The sequence below is a fragment of the Rhineura floridana genome, chromosome 14, assembly GCF_030035675.1.
Source record: "Rhineura floridana isolate rRhiFlo1 chromosome 14, rRhiFlo1.hap2, whole genome shotgun sequence".
In the NCBI taxonomy this organism is placed as follows: domain Eukaryota; kingdom Metazoa; phylum Chordata; class Lepidosauria; order Squamata; family Rhineuridae; genus Rhineura; species Rhineura floridana.
In genome coordinates, this window is record NC_084493.1 from 11,612,509 (window position 1) to 11,636,769 (window position 24,261).

General features: G+C 44.0%; 1 protein-coding gene across 6 annotated transcripts in view; it reads right to left on the minus strand.

Annotated features, from left to right (window-relative positions):
- Nucleotides 1-24,261, minus strand: part of FBN1 (fibrillin 1) — a 256,376-nt gene that overhangs the window by 80,016 nt on the left and 152,099 nt on the right. For all 6 annotated transcript variants that reach the window (XM_061595358.1, XM_061595355.1, XM_061595357.1 and 3 more), the window contains 5 exons: nucleotides 22,707-22,832; nucleotides 18,188-18,313; nucleotides 16,715-16,837; nucleotides 12,647-12,772; nucleotides 10,548-10,673 (listed from right to left, as the gene is read on the minus strand). In XM_061595358.1, the coding sequence (XP_061451342.1) occupies nucleotides 10,548-10,673; nucleotides 12,647-12,772; nucleotides 16,715-16,837; nucleotides 18,188-18,313; nucleotides 22,707-22,832 (627 nt within the window). The remainder of the gene's footprint in view (nucleotides 1-10,547; nucleotides 10,674-12,646; nucleotides 12,773-16,714; nucleotides 16,838-18,187; nucleotides 18,314-22,706; nucleotides 22,833-24,261) is intronic.

Here is a 24,261-nt window from a genome sequence, read left to right on the forward strand (position 1 = left end):
TCACACTGCCTGCCAGAATTATAAACTTATGATCATTTCAATATACTAATGAAAAAACAGTCACATTCTCACAACTGAGATCCTCAATTCATCCTATCCGTTGGGTCCCATTACACTACTGCTGCACGCTCATGCTGGCCTTACAGATGGCCACACGTCCACTGCACTTCTTGCTATCCCATCCTTATGTCCTTGGGCTCTCCTGTCAGTTTTCTGATCCCTTCCTGGTATCATCAGATGCTCTCTTCTTCCTGTTCCTGAGTGGCAGAAGTGCACCAAGGCAATACAAGGAAGACAGGAAGGCAATGCCACCTTCATTCTCAGTTGCAGCAAACGAAGGTTACAAGTTCCCATTCCTGAGAATCTATAGATATAATATTTTTGTAAGCCATCATGCAGCATTCCGGGGGGGGGGGTGAGGCAAGCAAGGACAGCAGACCAGTGGGCAGGTGAGGCAGGCATGAGACATGCAAGCAAGGTGGAAGAACGAGGCGCCTGGGTGAGCCACAGAGGAACAGTCATGCCAGCCTGGGGTACCTCCTTATCAACTGCCTTGCTGTATTGTTGTTCCCCCGCACCTCACCAGCAGCCTAAGTGGCAGAAGGCAAGGAGGAGGCAAGTGGCAAAAGAGAAAGACAGTTGCTAAGATGCTGCCCTGGCCAAACCCCACTGTTCCTGTATCGTACACCTTGGCCAACCACCTCCCTTCTCCTTGCAGAAGAAAGTCAAAAGGGGAGGAGAAGAGGAAGCTTGGTGATGCTTGGGGGGGAAGGGTGACCCATTTGGGAGTCCCTGTGTATGTGTTTGGGAGTCCCATGGAGGATGGAAGTTTTTGTGTGTGTGTGTGTGTGTGTGTGTGTGTGTGTGTGTGTTGTGGAGTCCTTGGCTGGCAAGCAGAGCAGCACAGCCCCCCTCTTTTTATTGTCAAAGACATGCAGCTTTATTATGAACCCTGTTCTCTGGGCTAATTACACACTTGGAAAAGCATGGGGTCCAGTTCTTTTGGGCTGTTCCACTTTAAAATGCAGTTGGGGGCTGTGTGAGAGAAATATTCCCGTGTCAAAACCTTTCTACCCCTGGAAAGCTAACATACAGGAGGAATGATTCTGGCCTACTATTCTCCCTGACATGCTAATTTTTCTACAACAGCCTTCGTGTGCACAGTAAATCAAAAATTAAGGTTAGTTCTTGAGCTGTGGTTTGTTTGGAGTGAAACAAACCACCATCCATGGTTTGGATGTAGTAAGTCAGGGATCATTTATTGCTTCTGTTGTGAAGAGAGTAGGATACGGTTACCCATGACATGTGAAGTGTGCCTTTGTGTAGGAAGCTTTCTGTGGTGGAGAAGGAGCATGTGATGTTCCTATATATTAGTGTACATATGGTAAGTGCTGGTTGTTTAGAGATACATGGTAAGTGGAGTGAAAGAAGGGGAGTGAATGGGCAATAGAATGCTTGATGATTGGCTGAATGTTTAAAATGGCTGACAGTATAAATGAAAGGATGACAGGTAAATCTGGGTGAATGTGAGGGAGTGGGAGTGGAATAGGGGGGAGAAGAGAAAGAGTGGATTGCTTGGTGGGGTTTGAGAGAGTTGTTTGCCAGGAGAGAGTGAAGAAGGAGGGAGGTGGAGTTCGGATTAGTATTGAGTAAAACCATATGCTTATGTGCCTTAAGAAGAAATCTTGTTAATCTTGTTAGCTTTGTTATCTGTAATAAATACTTAATTTGGTTTACCAAAGGCCTGATCGTTGGCTGGGGTTTCACAGACCAGAAGGGAGGGTAAGGTAATGACCAAGGCTGAAGGGGAACTGTAACAAATGGTGGCAGCGGTGAAGAGAATAACAATACCAGTATTCAGAGTCTCTGGGAATACTAGTATTGGGACGTTACTGGTAGTTGCCTAGCAGGGGGATCTGTTGAGATCTGTGCTAGAGCGGATAGGTAAACCATAAGAGAGTGCAGTCCAGACTGGTGGAGTCCCTGGTGGTGCCTAGAGACAGGCAGTAACCACGAGCAGGTAGGAACCTGACAGGGAGAGCCAGGGAAGGACGCATCACATGTGGTGGCAGAGGTGGGATACGAACAACAGAGAATCCAGATACGAATACTAGAGAATCCAGAACAGTGGTGTGGCAAACAGAAATAACAAAACAAGATTTCTTGTGAGAGTGACTGGCAAAGAGTGTGTGGCAAAGAGTGAGTGAACTCAAACACCATGGCTGAATACATAAAAATGAAAAGAGAGGAGCTGGTGGAGAAGTGCATAACATTCAATTTACCTCATGAGGGTAAAGGGGTAGATGAATTGAGGGTAGCACTGATAGGATTTGCTACTGCCCAGCAAAAACAACCTGTCAGGGAAGAGACCCCAGAAGGATATTTAAGCAATCCCGCTTATATAGAGTACTTGAGAGAGAAGTTAAGATGGGAGGCTGAGGAAAAAGACAAGCAGAGAGAGTTGGAAGCTGAGAGATTGAAGATGGAAGCTGAGAGATTGAGGATGGAAGGTGCAGAGAAGGAAAAACAGAGGGAGTTGGAAATTGAGAGAATGAGATTGGGGTTTGAGGAGAGGGAGAAGCAACGAGCATTGGATGCTGAATTACAAGTAGAAAAGTTAAAATTTGATAGAGAGAAATTTCACTCTGAGGAGACAAGGAAAGACAGAGATGGAGCAAAAATAAAAATTACTCCAAAGGACTTTGCTGTCCATGAGCCTGGTCAAGATCCTCAAATTTACCTTAGCACCTTTGAAAAAGCAGCTCAGTGGTGGGGGCTACCTGAAGATAAATACATGCAGTATTTATCAAATCTGATTAAAGGGGAATTGGCTGAGGTATACCAATATTTCCCCTCAGACAGGCCCGTCACCTATGCTGAGTTTAAAGAGGCAGTCTACAAAAGATTCAGACTGGGGTCTGATCATTTTAGAAAGCTTTTCAGAAACTGCCAGATACAGACAGGGAGGTCTTTTGTGGAACTGGGAGCAAAGTTGATGGATATATTTGGAAAGTGGATGAGTAGTGCCAAAGCTCAGTCAGTGCAAGAGGTGAAAAGCCTCATGATACTGGATCAATTATACCATCAGTTACCACCAGAAATAAGGCTCCTGGTCAAAGACCGTTCCCCTACATCTGTGCAGGAGGCCACAGAGTTGGCGGATCACTTCGCCTCCAATAGAACTGGCTGGGTGGGGAAAACATCAAGAGAGTTTAAACCCAGACCATATAGTGCTGGCAGAAGGGATGTGGTACCACAGCGAGTGAGTCCTCCATTAAAATCTGAAGGGCACAGGACACCCCAGAGTGGATCTGTGTACCCTAAAAGTGAGGAGAAATTATGCTACAAATGTGGTAGACCGGGGCACCTACGTTTTCAGTGTGAGGTTGCCAACCCCATTAGTAATCCTGCTCAGACAAGGGCAGTGAAAACAGAGCCCAAGGCTTTAGAAGCAGCGAAAAAGGTTCAGTTTTGCCAGATAAACTGGACAGAAGTAACAGACCTGGATTCAAGTCTGAGAGAGGAAGTGAGTGTACAAGGGGCAACTTATTGGGCATTGCTTGACACTGGTGCCGCTCAGACGTTACTGAGGCCAGATTTAATAAAATCTGAAGAAATATTACCTCAGGAAACAGTGACTATCCAAGGAGTGAGGGGTCAACCAGAGAGTTTGCCTGTGGCCCTAGTGAAAATGGAATGGAGAGGCCGAAAGGGCCAATATAAAGTTGGTATTAATGCCCAGCAACAAGAACCAGTAATACTGGGAAGAGATGTTATGGGGGCACAGGGGAAAATATATGTAGTGACCAGACAGCAAATTGGTAGAGAAAAAGAAGCCATATTAAGGGGGGCTGAAACAAACAGGGTGGAATCTGTTAACCAGCCTCAGGTCACCATAGCAACCACTAGCAGGCCTGCTGAAGAAGACAAACTGTATCAAGTGGTCTCTGGGGAAGAAGCAGATCAATTCAGGGAAGAGCTGCATAAAGATATAAGTCTGAAGCAGATAAAGGAACAAGCGCTGACCCAACAGATTCCTTTCACTGACAAACTGAGGAATCAAGTTGTGTGTGAGAATGGGATTTTATATAGACTGTGGATGCCTGCTGAGAGAAAGGATGAATGTGAACCAGTGAAGCAATTGATAGTACCTAGCAAATACAGAACCAGATTGCTAGAGGTAGCCCACGATGTCCCATGTGCAGGACATCTGGGAATAAAAAAGACCAAGAGGAGATTGGCTGCACATTATTATTGGCCAAATATCTCCAAGGATGTAAAACAACATTGTCTATCTTGTGGAATATGCCAAAAGGTGGGAAAGAATGGAGTAAAGACCAAGGCACCCTTAAAGCCCCTTCCTATAATTGGACAACCCTTTTATAGAGTGGGAATAGATTTGGTGGGCCCTTTTTCCAAACCCATAAGGCATGGCAAGAAATATCTAGTGGTGGTGGTGGATTTTGCCACCAGGTACCCAGACGCAGAAGCACTGAGATCTGTAGAAGCCCCTGTAGTGGCAGAGGCTTTATTAAAAATCTTTATGAGGCTGGGTTTCCCTCATGAAGTGCTGACAGATCAAGGCAGTGTATTCATGGGAGAAGTGATGCAATGTATGTGGAAATGTTGTGGTCTAAAACATCTAAAGACCACTACTTACCATCCCGCCACTAATGGGCTAACTGAGAGATTCAATAGAGTTTTGAAGGGCATGATAAGAAGCTATGTTCAAGATCACCCACAAGACTGGGATGAACGGTTGGGATGCTTCTTATTTGCATACAGAGAAGTCCCTCAGGAGTCAACAGGCTTCTCACCCTTTGAACTCATGTTCACTAGAAAAGTGAGGGGACCTTTGGAACTGCTAAAAAATTCATGGGAAGGAACTCTGGGAGAGTACAAAACTTCTGTAGTAGATTTTGTATTGGAATTCCGCAATAAATTAACATCAATGATGGAGGTGGTGAAAAAGAATTTGAGTCATGCACAGGAGAAGCAAAGTTACTGGTATGACAGAACAGCCAGAGAACGTGTGTATGATGTGGGAGATATGGTTATGGCGTTCATACCCAGGAAACATGACAAATTACAGGCTAACTGGGAAGGACCATATACCATTAGAGAAAGGCTTGACACAGTGACATATGTAATCACCACAGACCAATTAAACAAAAGCAAAGTGGTTCATGTAAATATGTTAAAGCCTTACCATACCAGGGATGCAAAGGTGTTGCAAGTTACCTTATTCCCTGAGGGAAGTGGGCCTGAACTTCCAGATTTGGTACAGGAAAGCAAAGACAAAGGAGGGGTAGATCAAGTGGAATGGTCAGAGGAGGTGAAGGAGGAAGTAAAAGAGGAGATTCTGAGAGTTTTGTAAACCTATAGGAATCTCTTTAGCAACAAACCTGGCCGAACCAGTATAGTTATACATTCCATTGATACTGGAGATCATGCCCCAATCAGATCTGTTCCGTACCGTGTGAATGGGAAAGTTTTGAATGAGATCAAATAGGAGGTGGAAGAGATGCTGGAATTAGGAGTGATCAGGGAATCCATCAGTCCCTGGGCCTCAAGTATTGTCCTGGTTCCGAAAAAAGATGGAACGACAAGGTTTTGCATTGATTATCAACTAATCAATAAAATTACTGTCCCAGATGCGTATCCTATGCCTAGGGTAGACGCTATGTTAGAGTTATTGGGGGCAGCAACCATTATCTCTACACTAGATCTCTGTAAAGGATTTTGGCAAATGGAACTAGATGAGCAATCCAGAGCCAAAACTGCCTTCAGTACACCAGATGGGTTATATGAGTTTGTGACCTTACCCATGGGACTAAGGAACTCACCAAGTTCATTTCAGAGGCTAATCAATACTGTGTTGCGAGGCATGTCAGATTTTGCAGTGGCCTATATCGATGACGTGGCCATTTTTAGGAAGTCGGTGCCTGAGCATGTCCAACACCTGACAACAGTATTGGAGGCCTTAAGAAAAGCAGGCCTCACAATAAAAGCTAAGAAATGCCAGTTTGGACTAAAAGAAGTAATCTATTTAGGACATAAGGTGGGGAGTGGGAAAATCACCCCCTTATGGAGCAAGGTGGAGGCAATACAAGCGTGGCCGATCCCCTTAACCAAAAAACAAGTAAGGGCATTTCTGGGTGTGGCTGGATTTTATAGGAAGTTTGTGAGAAATTTTGGGGAAATAGCAACCCCCTTGCATGAATTAACAAAGAAGAAGTGTTCTGAGCGTGTGGTATGGATGGTTGAATGTCAGAAGGCTTTTGATCTACTGAAGCAAGCCTTGTGCCAAGGACCCACATTAATAGCACCAGACTATGAGAAACCATTCATCGTGGCTACAGATGCGTCGGACCTCGCGCTGGGAGTCGTCTTGCTGCAGGAGAGAGAAGGCACCAGACATCCAGTGGCGTACCTGAGTCGCAAGCTGACGCCGAGGGAGAAAAACTATTCGTCGGTCCAGAAGGAGTGCCTAGCGGTCGTGTGGGGACTGAACAAGTTGTGCCCATACGTGTGGGGATGAAGATTCACAGTGACTACAGATCATCGGGCCTTGTTATGGTTGCAGACTATGAAAAACCATAACACTATGCTGCAGAGGTGGTCCTGGGCCCTACAGGACTATCAAGTGGACTTCCAGTTCATAAAAGGCAAGGACAATGTACTGGCCGATGGACTTTCCAGGCAAGTGGATGGGACTGCAGTGACGTGACCAGACAGAGGAACAAAGAAAGACATTTTCCCCATAGAGACTTTTATTTGTTAACGCGACGTATAAATCCTGGAACAGGAATAATACTCTGCAGTTGTTTAAGGGGGGGGGAATGTGATGTTCCTATATATTAGTGTATATATGGTAAGTGCTGGTTGTTTAGAGATACATGGTAAGTGGAGTGAAAGAGGGGGAGTGAATGGGCAATAGAATGCTTGATGATTGGCTGAATGTTTAAAATGGCTGACAGTATAAATGAAAGGATGACAGGTAAATCTGGGTGAATGTGAGGGAGTGAGAGTGGAATGGGGGGGAGAAGAGAAAGAGTGGATTGCTTGGTGGGGTTTGAGAGAGTTGTTTGCCAGGAGAGAGTGAAGAAGGAGGGGGGTGGAGTTCGGATTAGTATTGAGTAAAACCATATGCTTATGTGCCTTAAGAAGAAATCTTGTTAATCTTGTTAGCTTTGTTATCTGTAATAAATACTTAATTTGGTTTACCAAAGGCCTGATCCTTGGCTGGGGTTTCACAGACCAGAAGGGAGGGTAAGGTAATGACCAAGGCTGAAGGGGAACTGTAACAAATGGTGGCAGCGGTGAAGAGAATAACAATACCAGTATTCAGAGTCTCTGGGAATACTAGTATTGGGACGTTACTGGTGGTTGCCTAGCAGGGGGATCTGTTGAGATCTGTGCTACAGCGGATAGGTAAACCATAAGAGAGTGCGGTCCGGACTGGTGGAGTTCCTGGTGGTGCCTAGAGACAGGCAGTAACCACGAGCAGGTAGGAACCTGACAGGGAGAGCCAGGGAAGGACGTTTGGATGTAGTAAGTCAGGGATCATTTATTGCTTCTGTTGTGAAGAGAGTAGGATACGGTTACCCATGACATGTGAAGTGTGCCTTTGTGTAGGAAGCTTTCTGTGGTGGAGAAGGAGCACTCCCACGTCTATATTCTAAAATGGTACCAACCCAGAAGGACTTTTTTGAATGTGTATATCTATCTACAGAATGCTGGAAGGTTAGTCCAAAAGGGAAAAAGTAAGGATAGCTTAGATCTACATTAATTCATGTATTTGTATAGAGGAAGACAGCTGTTACTAATGAACAGAAATACACGATGTTCCTACACTGTTCTTACCTAGAATCATTTTCAAATATTTTGATGTGAGCTTTACAACATCAATTTTAGTTTCCTTGCAGGTGACTTATTGGCTGATGTACTTGTCTCAGTTCGGACTGTGAGAGTTGCGCTTGTTCTAAACTTGCACTAAAAAAATAAATTAACCATATGCTTGTGTTATATTTTAGACAATAGCTATGATTTGGAACCCTATCACTCAAATACCAACATTATGTGTTATTAATGCAACTGGCCTTTCAGCTTATAAGTTTGAAATTCAGTGCTTTGGGCTGGTAGATGATATGAAAATCGTGTACATTTTGGTTTTGCTGATGTATCTTGATATAATTCATTTAAATCAAGGATCTGTACTGCTGTCATGTTAAAAGCAGCAGAAAAAAATATTTAAACATATACTATTTGCCAAAACAACATTTGGAAAAAGAGTCTGCTATTTGCAAACAGAGTGTAGAGTTACCAAATCCAAATCCAAAATGGTCTTGTTGATGTGGTCCATGGTGGTCTTGTCATGATGCAGTGAATTACATGCTGTGTACGCTAGCCCAGTCTTGCTTACAACATGGAATTCTGCCAATAACTTAGGTGGAATAAAACTTGACATGAAAACTTCGCTGAAGTAAAGCACGGTTCTCATATTACAACCTTCCAGATGCAGGAGACATTCCTAAGTTTGTATACACAGTGACTTTGTTAGGCAAAACACGAGTCTGATTCAATGGCCCAGTTCACATGTAACAGCAAACCATACTTAAAAAGTCAGGAGCGGGAGAGCAGTGAAGCAGGGACTTTTGAGCATGCTGATCATTCACAGTTATCCATATTTAATGTTTAACTATAGTTTAATGATAGTGAAAACCAGGCTAATATATGCAATCCAGGATTACAAAATAGGCTCAGGATTTTATGAATTTCTCAGACAGCTTAATCTGTTCATTATCAAATCACACAATGGATCCAATCAAAAGACACCAGGAGTTTTGGTGTGCAGTTGATGATCCTATTTATCCAAAAGCATCTTTAGTCATGTTAATGACAAAGGCCATTCAAACATGGCATGTGGACAGATACAGGAGTGTTTCCTGCTTTTACAAATATGCAACTTGGGACCTCACTCTGAAAATCTGCAGTCCAAGACACAATCGAGCATGGGCAAACCTAAGCAATGTTGATGGTTGTTAAACATAACTGGGTGCAGGATCGTGGCAAGCAGACATGCCATTTCTAGACTGCAAACACTTTAGAACCAAGAGCAGCCTCTAATCCCAACCTAGAATGTGGCAATTTTATCATATATATCCATCTTCTCTTAAAAATAATTAACCAGAGAGAGAGAGAGAGAGAGAGAGAGAGAGAATATGCAAACTACCCTAGATCAAGCAGTGATTCACCAACTGAACAATCTTTTAAAATCTTATCAATGATTATTTTATCTTATTTATTAACTTTTTATCCCACTATTCCTCCCGTAGGAGCCTGGGGAAGCGAGCAGATGGTATTTTGAAGAGGGAAGAAGCAAAGTATTGTTATGGGTTTGGGGCTGAGATGATTTCTATGGGTCCCTTTCCAGCCTCTGATTTGGAACCCTGCACTTGGAGGTGGGCTCTGCGGCAGAAAAACCTGCTCTGCTGGTCAGATGAATCTCTTTCTGTTAATCTAATAGAGTGGCTAGGTGGGTCTATCAATACCCATTAACTGGCAAATGGGCCAGGGAGATCCTATTGTTATTTAAACTCTTCAGGAGAGCCCCCCCCCCCGAGGCTTAAGAGAAGCTTGTGTTTTTAGTTGAGTCTGTGGAGAGGCTTGGAACTGGAGACACGCAGAGAGGCTGGCTCCCTGCACCATGGCTTTAGGGTGCCTCCTGTAAGCCTGATGGAAAAGAAAGATCTATTGGACTGCTGATGCTTTGAACCTCTCCATCTTAAGCTCAGGCTGGGATGTGTGTATATAAATACACATATTTCATAAAGATAACACAGTCTCAGCTGACCTTCTTTCCAAGGAAATCAAACCCTGGGTAAGCACAGGGACCCCTGAAGATCTATCACCACTCGGAGATTGGAGTGGTGCGCAACAGTATTTAAAAAAACTCTTTTGTACTCATGTCAGATACTGGAATACAATTGATGACTCTCAAATCACTCCTAGTTGCAAAATTCACCATCTATGCAACCCATCCTAGATCAAGCAGTGATTTATCAACTGAACAATTATCATTCTTATTAATGATTTTTTAAATTTTGCTTTATTTATTAATTTTGTATCCTGCTCTACTTGCCAAAGGAGCATAGGGCAGCAAGAAGATGGCATTTTGAAGATGGGAGAAGCATTTAAAAAACCTCGTTTGTACTCATGTCAACAATTGGCAACTCTCAAATCACCCCACAGTTGCAAAATTAACCATCTCTGTATAATGTAAGCAGCCAGTTTGTTGAGCAACTGCCTGGCTAAACGTCAGCTAATAAAGGTCAAAAGATGCATCTTTCTCTCTCAAGTTACCTAATCTTAATTGGGTGCCACAAAGAAATGTGTGACACAAATAATGTACATGGGAGTTTGGTAAAGCATGGTACCATGTTTTACCAAATGAACAGACAGCTATTCTACTGATGACTCTTTACATGTAGTTTTAAATGAATAAGACAACTACTTACATATAAGCATAAAACACATATACATACCCGTGCAACCAGTTGTTCCTTTTTTGCCAGAATAGCCCATATCACAGTGACAGATAAAGGAGCCTTTTGTATTCTCACAGCTTCCACTCAGACAGATGTTTGGGTTCAGGTCACATTCATTAACATCTGGTGGAGGGAATGAATTTATATTTGTAAAGTCTTTAAGAAACTGCTATTAACATTTCACTCTAGATGTAAGTATTGCTACTATGGCATTTTTGGCAGCAGAAGGATATTGTTTTGGAAACAGATCCATATAGCGCTGTGAAAAGGCTGGAGTCTAGGTCTGCTACCATTTGGAAAGTTGATACTGGGATGCTGAATTCCATATCTGAACCTTGCCAAGTAAGAACTTGTCAAGCTTAGGATGGTATTGTATCCAGCTCCTTGAGGATAAACTCAAAAGTAGTCACCTGGGACTATGCCTCATGGAAGGTTTCCCCCCTCACCTCGGAGTTTTGATGGGAACAGAAACAAGCCCTGAATAACTTCAGAGGGATCTATCTACGTCGACCCTCTGATGGCTGTCCCTTATGCAATTGAGTATGAGCATTCCTTCTACTGCTTTTCTCTAACATTGGCTCTTAATTCATAATTTCCACTTTCATGAGCCCCACATTTCTCATGGTGAACAAATTTGGCTTATGTTTTCTTACAATATATTCTTAATGGATTTTTTCACCTACTACCAAGGTCTTCTGCTATTGGAGGTTGCTGATTCATTGGGTCTCCATAAGTCGTAATCGACTTGAAGGCACATACAACAACAAACCAAGGTCTTCATGTTCTGCACTGTCTATTTGTGTGGAACATCTGCAGATTTCTCCCTCCGTAGGGTTTGAAATGATTCCACTGGAATTCCAGCCCTTTTTATAAGCCTTCATTTCTGAAGATTTGCACTTCAACTTAGGCTTTCTTAGACTGTTTTATATTAGCCACCTTATCAAAGCACTCTAGAAATGCACAGAAAAGATTTTCACTCTTGATAGGGATCGCATGCATGAAATCTATAGCTCTATTCAGGAATTCTGAAAAGGGCTTAACTAAACAAGAGGAGAGGTAGCGAGTGTGCTACCTCTGCCCGTCATCCCAGAGGGGCATTCGTGTAATAGTGGTGGTGGGGCTGCATTGCTGATGTGGCTCCCCAATGCTGCATGTTGCTCCTGGTTACTGAGAGGGAGAGGGACAAGGCAGCGGGCAGCCAAGAGCAGTGCCATGCCAAGCTCCCTGCTGCCTTGCCTCTCCCTCTCTCACTAGTGGGCAGCGCCATGCAGCATTGGGAAGCCAGGTCAGCAACAAAGCCCCATGCTACCCTGCCGGCCACTACTGCCTCTGCATGCTCCAAGGCAAGTGTATGCAGCTGGGAAGCCCTCACATGTTTAGGAAACCTGGAAAATCAGGGTTCCAGACATGTGAAAGCTTCCATGAGTAGCAAGGAGGCTTCCTTGCTGCAGACAGTCACCCTGGGACATAGGAAGCTGTCTGTTATTGAGTCAGAGACTGTTGGTCCATCTAGCTCAGTACTGTCTACACTGACTGGCTGCAGCTCTCCCAGGGTTTCAGGTAAGGGATACTTGCAGCCCCACCTGGAGACACTAAGGATTGCGCCTGGGACCTTCTGCGTGTAAAAAAAGATGCTCTGCCATTGAGCTATGAGAGGAAGGGAGGCAGAGGTAGTGTGTTCATACACACACTCTTCTCTCCTCAAGTGTTTAGTTATGCCCTATTCAGAACACCTGAACAGGGCTTACATGCCCTATTCAACAATTACCTAAAAGAAAACAAAGTATGTTTTTAACATTTTGTTTTATAACAAAAATAAAACAGAAATGTTGCTATGTCTTTTGAAGGCAATGCCAGAATGGAAATTCTCATTTACAGCCAACACCTTCCAAATATCATTAAAACCAAACAACTGACATTAAGTGATCTTGATATGTAGTGACAAAACAACCAACTGATTACAGCCTATCATCCACATTAGTAACATTTCATAAATATTATTGCTTGCTTTCACATTTTAAACAAATCACCATCTCCTTTATTTCCATCACAGACAGGTTTACCAACAAGATTAGGATAACAGACTTTTCACTTGCCTAAACAAGTCTTCATATCTTCAGATGTCATGAATCCATCATAACAAAGACACCTGTATTCTCCAGGTATGTTAGTACACTGTCCCCCATCACAGATGTTAGGATTGTCTTCACACTCATCAATATCTATAAGGAAATATAACAAATTCAGAGTTAGTTGACTCCCAAAGCTATCCTTTCTAGTTGAGTATCGTCTATTTCTAGACTAAAGTACATATTGTCACAACACACCTATTAAAGATCAGAAAGTACACATGTAGATAATACCTTTCACATAATAATATTTTATTATAATATAATATTTTAGACAAGTTTGCATCTGCCATCTCTGGTGGAAATAACTTTGCAATATTTAGCATTTAAAATTTATCCATACCCCTGCTTATTATCAGTGACTGATTTAAGATACTGGAAAAGTCTATTCTTTTTTGCCTAAATTTATTGTACGATATCCAATGATAGCCATACTCAGAGGAGACTCATTGAAATCAATGGACTTAATTCCACTGATTTCAGTAGGTCTACTCTGAGTGTAACTTACTTGGATATCACCCATTATATATATATATTCAATCTCAGTGTGTTTTATAAATTTGTTTTATAAATTCTCATGGTTTTTTTGCTGTCAAATACACCACATACCAGCTTAAGATCCAAAACTTTGCTTGGTTACTCAAAGGAAATGTTTGCAAAACAAAGAGCTGAGCTGAGAACCTCCTCTCTTTGGAGAGAAAGGGTGTAACTCATCAGGAGATGAGTCTATTGTGGCTTTTAGGAATTATGCAGCTGCAGAAAACTTAACTCATTTTAACTACTGAGTCCAAGAGTTTTCTGTCCATTATTCATTTTCCATGTAGCCAACACCAAACAAACAGAAACTGTTCTAACTGTTGTTTTTGTAAGTAGATGCAACCTGGAAGACATCTCTTGCTGGCTACCGCTTTTTTTATTAATCACATGGTGCTATCACACTGATCAGCAACTTGGAACTGGAGTCTTAGCTGGCCTGATATGCAACCCACACACACACAATTCTTTGTAAACCACATATAAACAATTTATTTCAAGACTGTAAAGAACTGTCATTTGCTAGCTTGATCATATGGCACACCTATTACTACCCCTTGTACTTCATGGCGGTCTGACCCCGCTTTTTGCATCCTCCCCCACCCCAGCTATTCTTCTTCTCTGTACTGATGCGTGCATGTAACTGTCAACTAGGGATGTGCTAGAATTCCACCCAATTCAGATTTGGTACCGAATTTTCCATTAATTTGCTTATTCTCTATAATTGCAGATCAGATTTTTATGTAGGGTTTTTTCAGCTATATTTTAAAATATTGATATTAAATAAAAATACTGATATTCAGAATGATAACTGTATTGATATTTCCTTTCGTTTATTAATATTTCCTTTCAAATTATCATTATTAATACAAATAGTTCTGCAAGGGGGGAAATGGATTGGTAAAAGCAGCAGGTAGCAAACAAACTGAAATCGATACCAGCCTGTTAGGTCAACAGAATGCTTTTGAACTGGCACAGGCCAACAGATCCCGTCCCTACTTTCAACCTAGGATACCTCTTAACCTAGGATAGGAAGTGAGATCTAATCCACAAAACCTTACAAGACAATCAATTATTCGCATGTCTTTAGAGTGTCACAGGAATAATTTTGTTTTTGCTACTTGCAAACTAACATGGTCATCACTCTAATTTAGCTTGCCATTGTTGCTGTTTTTTAAGACATTAATGCCATATTAATGACATTAAAAAAAGTTTTCAGAACTTTTTGACCTGAAAACAGCTTGCCATTGTATTATATTCAGACTGAGGAATGGAGGAAAGGTCTGTGGCAAAGAAACTTCTATTCCTTCTTGCTGCTAAATTATAAGATTGCAAATTAATATCTACATTTCCATAATTTCCTGATCCTCCTCCTCCTTACTGCACATTAACTTTCTGCTGCCATGGAGGGTGTCACCTAGAGAGGAAAAAGTTACTTCCCTCTACGGCAGACATAAGAACATTTGAGAGTAAGAACATGTATTACTCTTTTCCTGACACAGGTTATTCTCTTAGGGTACAATCCAACTAGTATTTATGCTGGGCTGGGGGGACTTGGATGTGGCAGACCCCTGGCTGAGTTGTCAGGCTCCTAGCAGCACCAGACTCCATTGGGCACCACCAGCAGAAGCCCCTTATCCCAGCTCAGCTGTGGTGCCACCGGGACCCTGCCAGTGCAGCCGGGGGTCTGCCAGGGATGGCCAGCCCAGCGGATGGAGAGCTGGCAGAAACCAGTGGAAGGCCCCAAAACAGAGCATTCTGGGGTGTGGCAGAGGAAGATCTGGGGGGGGGCTTATGCGGCATCCTTCTCATGTTCAGAGTGCTCCCACAGATCCCAATCCGGATAAAATTTCTGCCAGCCTATTAGCCAACAGAGTAAAATAATTTCCATGGTGGTCAATGGGAAGTGCTTACTCCCCATTAGGAGTATTCGAGGGAGCCGGCTTTTGTTTTTCCAGCCCCCACATGTGGTTGCTAACTGAGCTGGCGTTCAGCCAGCCTGGTGGCCCCTGAATGGGAAGTAGATGCCGTGGAGTTTTCTGTCAGCTCTTCCTTTGCTGGCCTCCCCTCCTGCTGGCTTCCCATGATTTGGATTGCTCTGCCATTCTAGATTATATAATATGTAATAATTTGCTCCTAGTTCAGCCACAATTCTGAATCTGACACCAATTGCTGACTGCAATTAATTGCACCTTCTTGTTGGGGAGACTGATTCAACCACAATGGTCCACAGTTACTAGAAATTCAATTTCATGCACGAGTATACATGAAAGTCGACATAAAAGTTACCCTTCTACTACACTAACTGCATGAACAGAACAGAATTCAGGGATAACAAATCTTGCTAAATTATTTTATCCCCAAAACGTAAAGGTATGGCATGTACACACATCAAAGCCTTTTACTGACTTCCCTCATCTGCAGTCCTCATACCACAACATGTGATTTTTATTTTTAACCTGAAGGAATTTTGGGAGTATCTTATGATGTAAAGTGGGCAGGGGTAGATTGTCAGTAAAAGAATCCATTGGGCATGCAAGGAGGATACCCTGCTCCTGTTTAACTCCTCATCAAAAGAGAGCAGGATGGCATCATTTATAGAAAGAACAATTCAGTCACAGTGCCTTAGTGACATCCATATTAGATTACCATAATGGGATCTTCATGGAACTGCCTTTGAAGAACTTTCACCTTAAAATTCAAGTACTCTGGCATGATAGCTTTGTGGATTATGGCTTCCTGTTCCAAATGCTCATGTGTACAATTAATTGCTGATGAAAGTGCAGTAATACATCTGTAAAAAGAGGCCACTGCAAGAAGCTAGAAAACTGAGTATTTCTAAAGATAGATTTTTAAAATAAGAAAGTTGTGTGTATGGAGGATTATTGCCAACCCACATCCTTCCTGTAGAATCTTTGGGCTGCAAAATAATATGTCTGTGCCCCAATTGCATAAAGAATTATGAATATCAGTGCCTTGATTAAATTAAGGCACAGTGATTTAACTTGAAATTTTTGTAAGGTTTTGTTTCTGAGTCCTCCGCTTCTTTAACCTCCAAACCAGCATAGTATAGCAGTTATTTATTTTTCATTTGTTTATAAAATTTATACACTTATTTATATGCCACTTTTGGGGGGCATAGCCCACCCATGACAGCCCACAGAATAATAACACAAGATAAATGCAATGATGTAAAATAATTTTAACAAAGACAGCAGGATTATTTAAAAGGCCAGTTAAAATAGTTATACAGACTAATTTTAAAAATTCCTGCTGCGTGTAGCTCCCAAATTTGATAATTAGGGCTGTAATCCTATGCATAATTACACATAAGTACCACTGATCTCAGTGGAACCTCTGAGTAAACATGCACAGGACTGGGTTGCAAAAATGGCAAAGACAAATACGTACAAAAAGCAAGAAAAAGGCACAGATACAACCAATTAATCATGAGCAGTTTGGCAGTGGCTAACAGTATAAATGCTCACAAATTGACTTTACCAGTGCAGGTTCTGTGGTCTGGCATTAGCGCAAATCCTTGTCTACAGCTACACTCATAGCTGCCTTCTGAATTTGTACAGGATGTGTCACAGCCACCATTCATTATGCTGCATTCATCAATATCTAGAAAGAAAAAATGACCATGTAAAGCATACATCATTACAAAAAAAAATTCAATGCCTCTGAGACTGTTCAAGTTTCATAGTTCTCAGTGTGCTTTAAACTGTCTGTGAACTGATTAGTCTATTTAGGACACTCCAAAGTGTTCATAGCAATACATTGGTGAAAATATGTTCACAGACAGGGAAATCAAATAGTGGAATATCACACTTTTGGGTTTACCGTAGGAAACAAAAAACTGATTGCACAGTTTGAATGGTTTCTGATGTGTACATGGCAGCATCCATGTAGATTTCCTGCCCCAAGGGGATTACAATCTAGAAAGAGGGGGGTGGTTTGTGGCTTCATGCTCTTCATTATACAACTAAGCAGCGATGGACTAACTGCCCTGAGCACAATTCAAAAATCTCAGGGGGCAGTAGCTTTAGTTGAGAATAGTAAAACAAAATCTGAAGGTTTTTCCAAGAAAACTTTTTAAAAAAATGGTGAAGAAAGCTACCTTGCAGTTCTTTCCACTCCTTTCTGAAGATGCTCAAGAGCCGTTTCCTGCTAGGAAGTGTGGGATTTGTAGCTTTCTCTGAATCCTGGATTTAATTGGGAGGCAGAAGAAACTACAAATCCCATGCCCACCAGCAGAAAAGTGATGGTCCTCAGCAGTGTCAGGAGTATCATTTCTTCCAATGGCATAATTTGCAGGTAAGGAGAGACTGGAAAGGTCTCTTTTGACTCTAGCGAGGCCTTTCTGCCACCAAGTACTCCCTTGACATAGTAAGGTAGGGACGACTGGCAGCAACAACCAGTTACCAGCAGAGGCAATTCCCATTTTGAGCCAGTCCTGAATTTAAAGGGGCCTGAGCCCAACTCAAAATATGGTAAGGCTTTTCAAAATAGGGGCGTTTGTATTTTGAACTCCCTGAATTGTGTTCTCACCTCTTCACTAACTGAAGGATTTAACTCCAGCCCTTTCCTATAAGATAGAGATGGCAATTTGTAGTGTTCCAGATGTTGTTGGACTCCAACTCCTATCAGGTCCGGCCAGAATGACCAATGGTTAAGGCTGATGAGAGCTGGAGTCCAACAATATCTGGAGGGCCACAGGTTCCCTGTCACTCCTATAAGATATCTGAACAGCAATTGTGAGGATAACACGACGTGAACATTTGTGATAAACACTAGAGTGCATTCAGCTACATGCTGGCTTTCTACCCTCATACCATAGACTTTTAAGGTTATTTTCTTTTAATCAGGTCCATTTGGTGTAGAAATCATTGAACCAATTAGAAATAAAGTGTTTTAAAGATGAATTAAAAATGATCAGCTACTACTGACACATGTGGAAAACAAAGTTCTTACCAACACAGAACAATTTGTCAGGCGTGGACTGATATCCAGGATTGCAGGCACACTGGTACTTTCCAATGAGGTTGACACAACGCCCATTTCTGCACAGATTTACACTCAGGTCGCATTCATTAATGTCTATTTGAAAAGGGAAGAAAGAAAAAGAAAAAGGACATTTTTATTTATTAATTACATTTATACCCCACCTTTCTTTTCATGATAGAAACCTAAGGCAGCTTACATCTGGTTCCCACGCGGTCTTCCATCCAGGCACTGACCTGACCTGACCCTGCTTAGCTTCAGGAGGGAGCTGGCCTTATGTGCCCTCAGACCATAGCCTGGGACCTACCCCAAAATACTGCCTTCTGTCCTCCTTGAATGATAGTGTAGGAGCTGTCTTATACTAAAGTCAGACCATTGATTCATCAGACAGGGTATTTCCCCAGCCCTACCTGCAGATACTGGGGACTGAGATTTGGACCTTCTACATGCAAGGCAGATGCTCTACCACTGAGTTATGGCCCTTTCCTATTAAGATGATAGTGTATGCTGCTATTTATGTCAATGGTAGTATTGAGGACAAAAATGAAGATCTGGCAAAAGCAGTGAAAATATGAAATTAACGGAAAAAGGGGTTGTGTTCTTGTGACCTAGGTTACGAAAGCTGACCAAAGGCCAGTAGCTGAACTTTGGCTGCACAGAGTTTCATTCCTGCCATTGAAGCTCTTGCCAGGGACTTCAAGCAAAATTCCTATTCTCAGAAAGGTTAAAAGGAAAAGGAAAGGAGGAAAGAACTGCAATGTGGTATAGTGGTTAGAGTGACAGACTGAGACATGGGAGACCAGGGTTCAAATCCTTGCTCAGTTGTGCAGCTCACTGGATGACCTTAGGCCAGTCACTGCTTCTTAGCCTAACCTACCTCACAGGGTTGTTGTGAGGATAAAATCAGGAGGGGGACAACCATATTTGTACACCACCTTGAACTCCTTGGAGGAAATGTGGGATATAAAGATAATAAAAATAAATAAAATTCACCTGAATGTCATACTTGGGTGCATACCATACATTTTAAGCACATTTTGCACCCAAAGAATCCTGGGAACTGTAGTATGTTAAGGGTGCTGGAAATTGTAGCTCTGTGAGGTGTAAACCACAGTTCCCAGGATACTTCGATGGGTACTTTAAATGTATGGTGTGTACACAGCCTCAGTTGACTTGCATCTTTTTAATTACATGGAAGGATCCACACCAGATGGGCAGAACTTAGACACTACATAAATCATTCTAGATTGGTTTAGTCTGTTCAATGTTTTGCACAAGTCTGAAACTGGGACACCACAGGATCTACAATCAGGTGGAGAGGGACCCTTTAGGTGAACTGAAACAATGCCGAAAGATTCTACTTAGGAACACAGAAACGCTGCCTTACACTGAACCAGATCCACTGGTCCGCCTTGCACAGTATTGTCTACATTGACTGGCAGCAGCCCTCCATGTTTCACACAGGGATTTCTTCTGGTCCTACCTGGAGATGCTGCGCATTGAACACGGGACTTTCTGCATGTAACACAGATGTTCTACCACTGAGCTATGGCCATTCCCCTAAAGTAGTTTCACTTGTGGTTAAATGCAAGTCTTATCATCTAAGAACATCGCAACTGACGGGGGTGAAAAAAACACCAGACCCATTGAAATTAATGGGCATGAGTAACTTAATTTCAATAGGTCTACTCTGAGTAGGACTAGCACTGGACACAGCCCTAAGCTTTGGGAAGAAGCAGACAAGCAAGCAGTTACAGACTGCAATCCTGCTCCCCCACTAGTGTAACTACTGCAGTGGGATGGCAAGGACATCTGCCCTGGACATATCCCTGGAAAAGGTGCAAAATGGCTATCAAAAACAGGTGTTACAATTATGTTGGACTATGTAATGACATCTTGTTGGGAGAGGCTTAGTAAAGGCAGTAAGGCAGGCCAAGCAGTAGCACTGTAACTTCTCATTGGCCCTGTGACTGCAGCCTATCCCGTTCCGTGCCCGGTACCTGCCGGGCAAAGGGGCGTGTTTGCGGCTGCTGCCGAAGCCAGGCCGCCATCAAGGGTGTGTCCGTGCGCACGTGGCGCGCCAGCGCGCCGTCGTGACGCACAGTAAGGAGGCGGGGCAGCTGAAGGCCATTTAAGGCCACTCCACCAGCCTCCCGCCCTCCTTTGAATTTTGGCGGCGGAGGCCTTGTGGCGGCGGCTGCTGCGCGCCGCGGGGAGCCTTCCGGCCGCGGCGGGCCCTTTGGCCTCCCGCCCTCCTTTGAATTTTGGCGGCGGAGGCCTTGTGGCGGCGGCTGCTGCGCGCCGCGGGGAGCCTTCCGGCCGCGGCGGGCCCTTTGGTGCGCTGGCCTAGCGGGGGCAGCGGCGGCAGCGGGACGCGAGGGGCCTTCGGGCCGCGGCGAGGCTCGGGAGGCCTTCCGGCCACGGCGAGGCCTTTGATGGGCCGGCCTCGCGGCTGCGACGAGGCACATGGGGACTTCCAGCGGCGGCGAGGCACGGGAGGACTTTCAGCCGCGGTGAGGCCTCTGATGGGCCGGCCTTGCGGCTGCGACGAGACGCGTGAGGACTTTCAGCCGCAGCGGGGCACGGGTGGCTTTGAGACTAAGCAGAGGCTTGTCCCCCTTTTGTGGCAAAGAAGTGCGGGAAAAGGTTTAAAGGGAAAGGGCAGCTAGGTGACACCTTTAGGCACCTTTGGGGGCGATTGGCGGTCCGGGGGCCTGCAGCTCAGGGCTATACGGCCCGGGGGGCAGAACACGGGCCGCCTTTGGGGCCAACGTGCCTCATCCGCTCGGAGTTTCACGGCTCCGGGGGGCGGTGATGCGGGTTGGACCCCCTACACATCTTCTGGGTGTGGCCTGAGCTGGGGGTCTGGCACAGGGCAGCCCCGGGCTCAGGCAAGGTTTGATCGCCCTATGGCTGCAAGCAGGCTTTGCCTGGATCATCAGAATGCTCCCGCACTTGATTTCCCCTCTGCAGGTTCATTATTCCAATTGATTCCGTTTAATAAAGTGGCCCATGATTTAACCCAATGAATGGTGTTTGTGTTTTATTTCGGCAATAGGCCGCAATCCCGTTCCGTGCCCGGTACCTGCCGGGCAAAGGGGCGTGTTTGCGGCTGCTGCCGAAGCCAGGCCGCCATCAAGGGTGTGTCCGTGCGCACGTGGCGCGCCAGCGCGCCGTCGTGACGCACAGTAAGGAGGCGGGGCAGCTGAAGGCCATTTAAGGCCACTCCACCAGCCTCCCGCCCTCCTTTGAATTTTGGCGGCGCCCGCCCGACCCTCCCTCTACTGCAGTGTGATTCATTTGGTCGCTACGGGGCCGACTAGGAATTTTTGGCCTGCCTGCCTCGCTTTGCTGGCAGGTTTCTTTTGCCTACTCCACACTGTGGTTGGGGGGACGGGTCAAGGGTTAGCACGGGTGCCTTTGGGGTTAATAGGCTGATTGGTGTGTTTTTAGCTTCAATATGTCAACGGTCACTTGTGGCAAAGAAGTGCGGGAAAAGGTTTAAAGGGAAAGGGCAGCTAGGTGACACCTTTAGGCACCTTTGGGGGCGATTGGCGGTCCGGGGGCCTGCAGCTCAGGGCTATACGGCCCGGGGGGCAGAACACGGGCCGCCTTTGGGGCCAACGTGCCTCATCCGCTCGGAGTTTCACGGCTCCGGGGGGCGGTGATGCGGGTTGGACCCCCTACACATCTTCTGGGTGTGGCCTGAGCTGGGGGTCTGGCACAGGGCAGCCCCGGGCTCAGGCAAGGTTTGATCGCCCTATGGCTGCAAGCAGGCTTTGCCTGGATCATCAGAATGCTCCCGCACTTGATTTCCCCTCTGCAGGTTCATTATTCCAATTGATTCCGTTTAATAAAGTGGCCCATGATTTAACCCAATGAATGGTGTTTGTGTTTTATTTCGGCAATAGGCCGCAAACACAGTAAAGCACATTCAGTCTTAAACACTACTGGTGGGGAAAGAGAAAATTGGGGCACATATGACATTGGGCAGCAGCTAGTAGGACTTTTTGCACAGCGGTTTCCCGATCTGCAACATGGGACAAAATAAAACCGATCTACTTTACAGGTTGTGGCAAGGATTATGATTAGATAATACGTGAAACACTTTGAACACTTGAAAGTTCTACGTAAATGTTAGATAGTATTATTAATAAGAATAACAACAATAATAATTTTTATAAATATGAGTGGGCTGATTGACCAGCAATGCCCACAGGGATTCCTTATCATTCTTTTCAATCGGGCCTCATTCTTAACTCATCCCTATACCATTTCCACGCAGGGTGGGGAAAGGAGCCTAGTTTGGGGAAGCCTTTCCTCTGCATGAGAAATACTGTGCCTACTGAAAGGCACAATGATATCAGAGCAGAGACTGTACTGAGATGATGCTGGCTGTGTAACGCTGTTCCTGCAGAGCAGGAACAAGGGCATGCAAATGTAGAAAACTGGAAACTTTTGTCCTAATGCTATTTTCCCTCCACCTTACCTATACACGCAGAGATGTTCTGAGCCAACTGATGACCTGGAGGACAATCACATCTGAAGCTTCCTTCAGTGTTTATGCAAACGCCGCCTCTGCACAATAGAGGATTTCTTTCACATTCATCAATGTCTGAAAAACAGAACAAAAATGGGGGAAAGAATGCATGTTAGAACCTTAAAAGTTTCAGCACGCCAAAGAGACTGAAGTGGTGGTGCTCAGCCAAGTGTTTGCTTGACCTTTGGAACTCCGCATGCAAACCAATGCATCTCCTCCCCAAGCATCTCTTCCTCTCCTGCCAGTAACTGTTCTAAGCATCTTCCAGCTGCTGTTTCCTTCTCTCTCCATGCCACAAGAGACAATGTCTCTTCCCAAATATCGCAACCCAACTCCCACAGACAGCACTCACAACTGGGACTTCTCCTTACCCAGTGGGTGGTTTCTTCATCCCCCCCCACCTCTCTGTTTTCTCCTGTGCCGTCTTGGCCAGCCACAATCTACTGATTTTGTCAACATGAAGTAGTCAGCTCTAGACCACAGCAGTAGAGAGAGCCTGGATTTTGAGTGTGTGGTAGGGACCTGGACAGGGGTCTAATATATATCAAAGGCAGGGCTAAGGGAAATGTTCATAACAGCCATTTACTACAAGCACAAATTCACTATGGGCTGAAGACACAAGCCTTGGGGATGTCTTACATTACACATTTTCTACACAGAAAACATTTCTGTGTATGAACCCTACAACAACCACATGTTCCAATGAGTAGTGCATCCACAAGTCAGAGAAGAAGGAAACTCCTGTGTGTGACAGAGTGGGACAATGCAAATTATTTTCAGAAATGTTGAAAAAGCAATAACAGGAACTATTTTTATTTGATCTCACCTGGCATTCTGAATAGAACACTGGGCTTGCACACAGGAGAAACAGGTTAAAATCTCAACCGTGAGACACTCTGCCTTTGCATGCTAACTCTCTCACGCAACCTCCAAGGTATTTCATAAGATTATAAATAAAAATGAATGGATGTGCATGCCATCATCCAGGATGGTATCCAACTAAGTCCTAATCAGAGTAGACCCATTGACAATTTAAGTTAGCTCCGTTCATTAACTTCAGTGGGTTTATTCTGAGTAGGATTTGCATTGGATACAACCCTCAGTATAGCAAACACTTCACAATCTAAATTTAAACAGATACGGAAATATGAAGAGAGTATTTTGATGAGAGAGAGCAAAGATACTGGAGGAGGACAAAAGAGCCTTCCATTCACAAATAGTGTCCCATTTATAGGCCTGTATGAAGGTGAATTCTGCTGCCACACATACATTTTACGCTCATAAGAACTTTAGAAATTATCATGGCTCATTATAAAAGCTATTACTAATCAGAGTTAATCACAATAAGGGGAGACAATGCTGAAATGTGTAAGATGGAAATCTTGTAGATGAGCTTAGAACCATTTCCTTTGTGAACTGGTATTATTAAAAGGCATCAAGTTTTATTCTTAGGGTGAAACCAAAGCTCCCACCTAGGGACCAGCCTTCAAATCAAGCTAAGTAA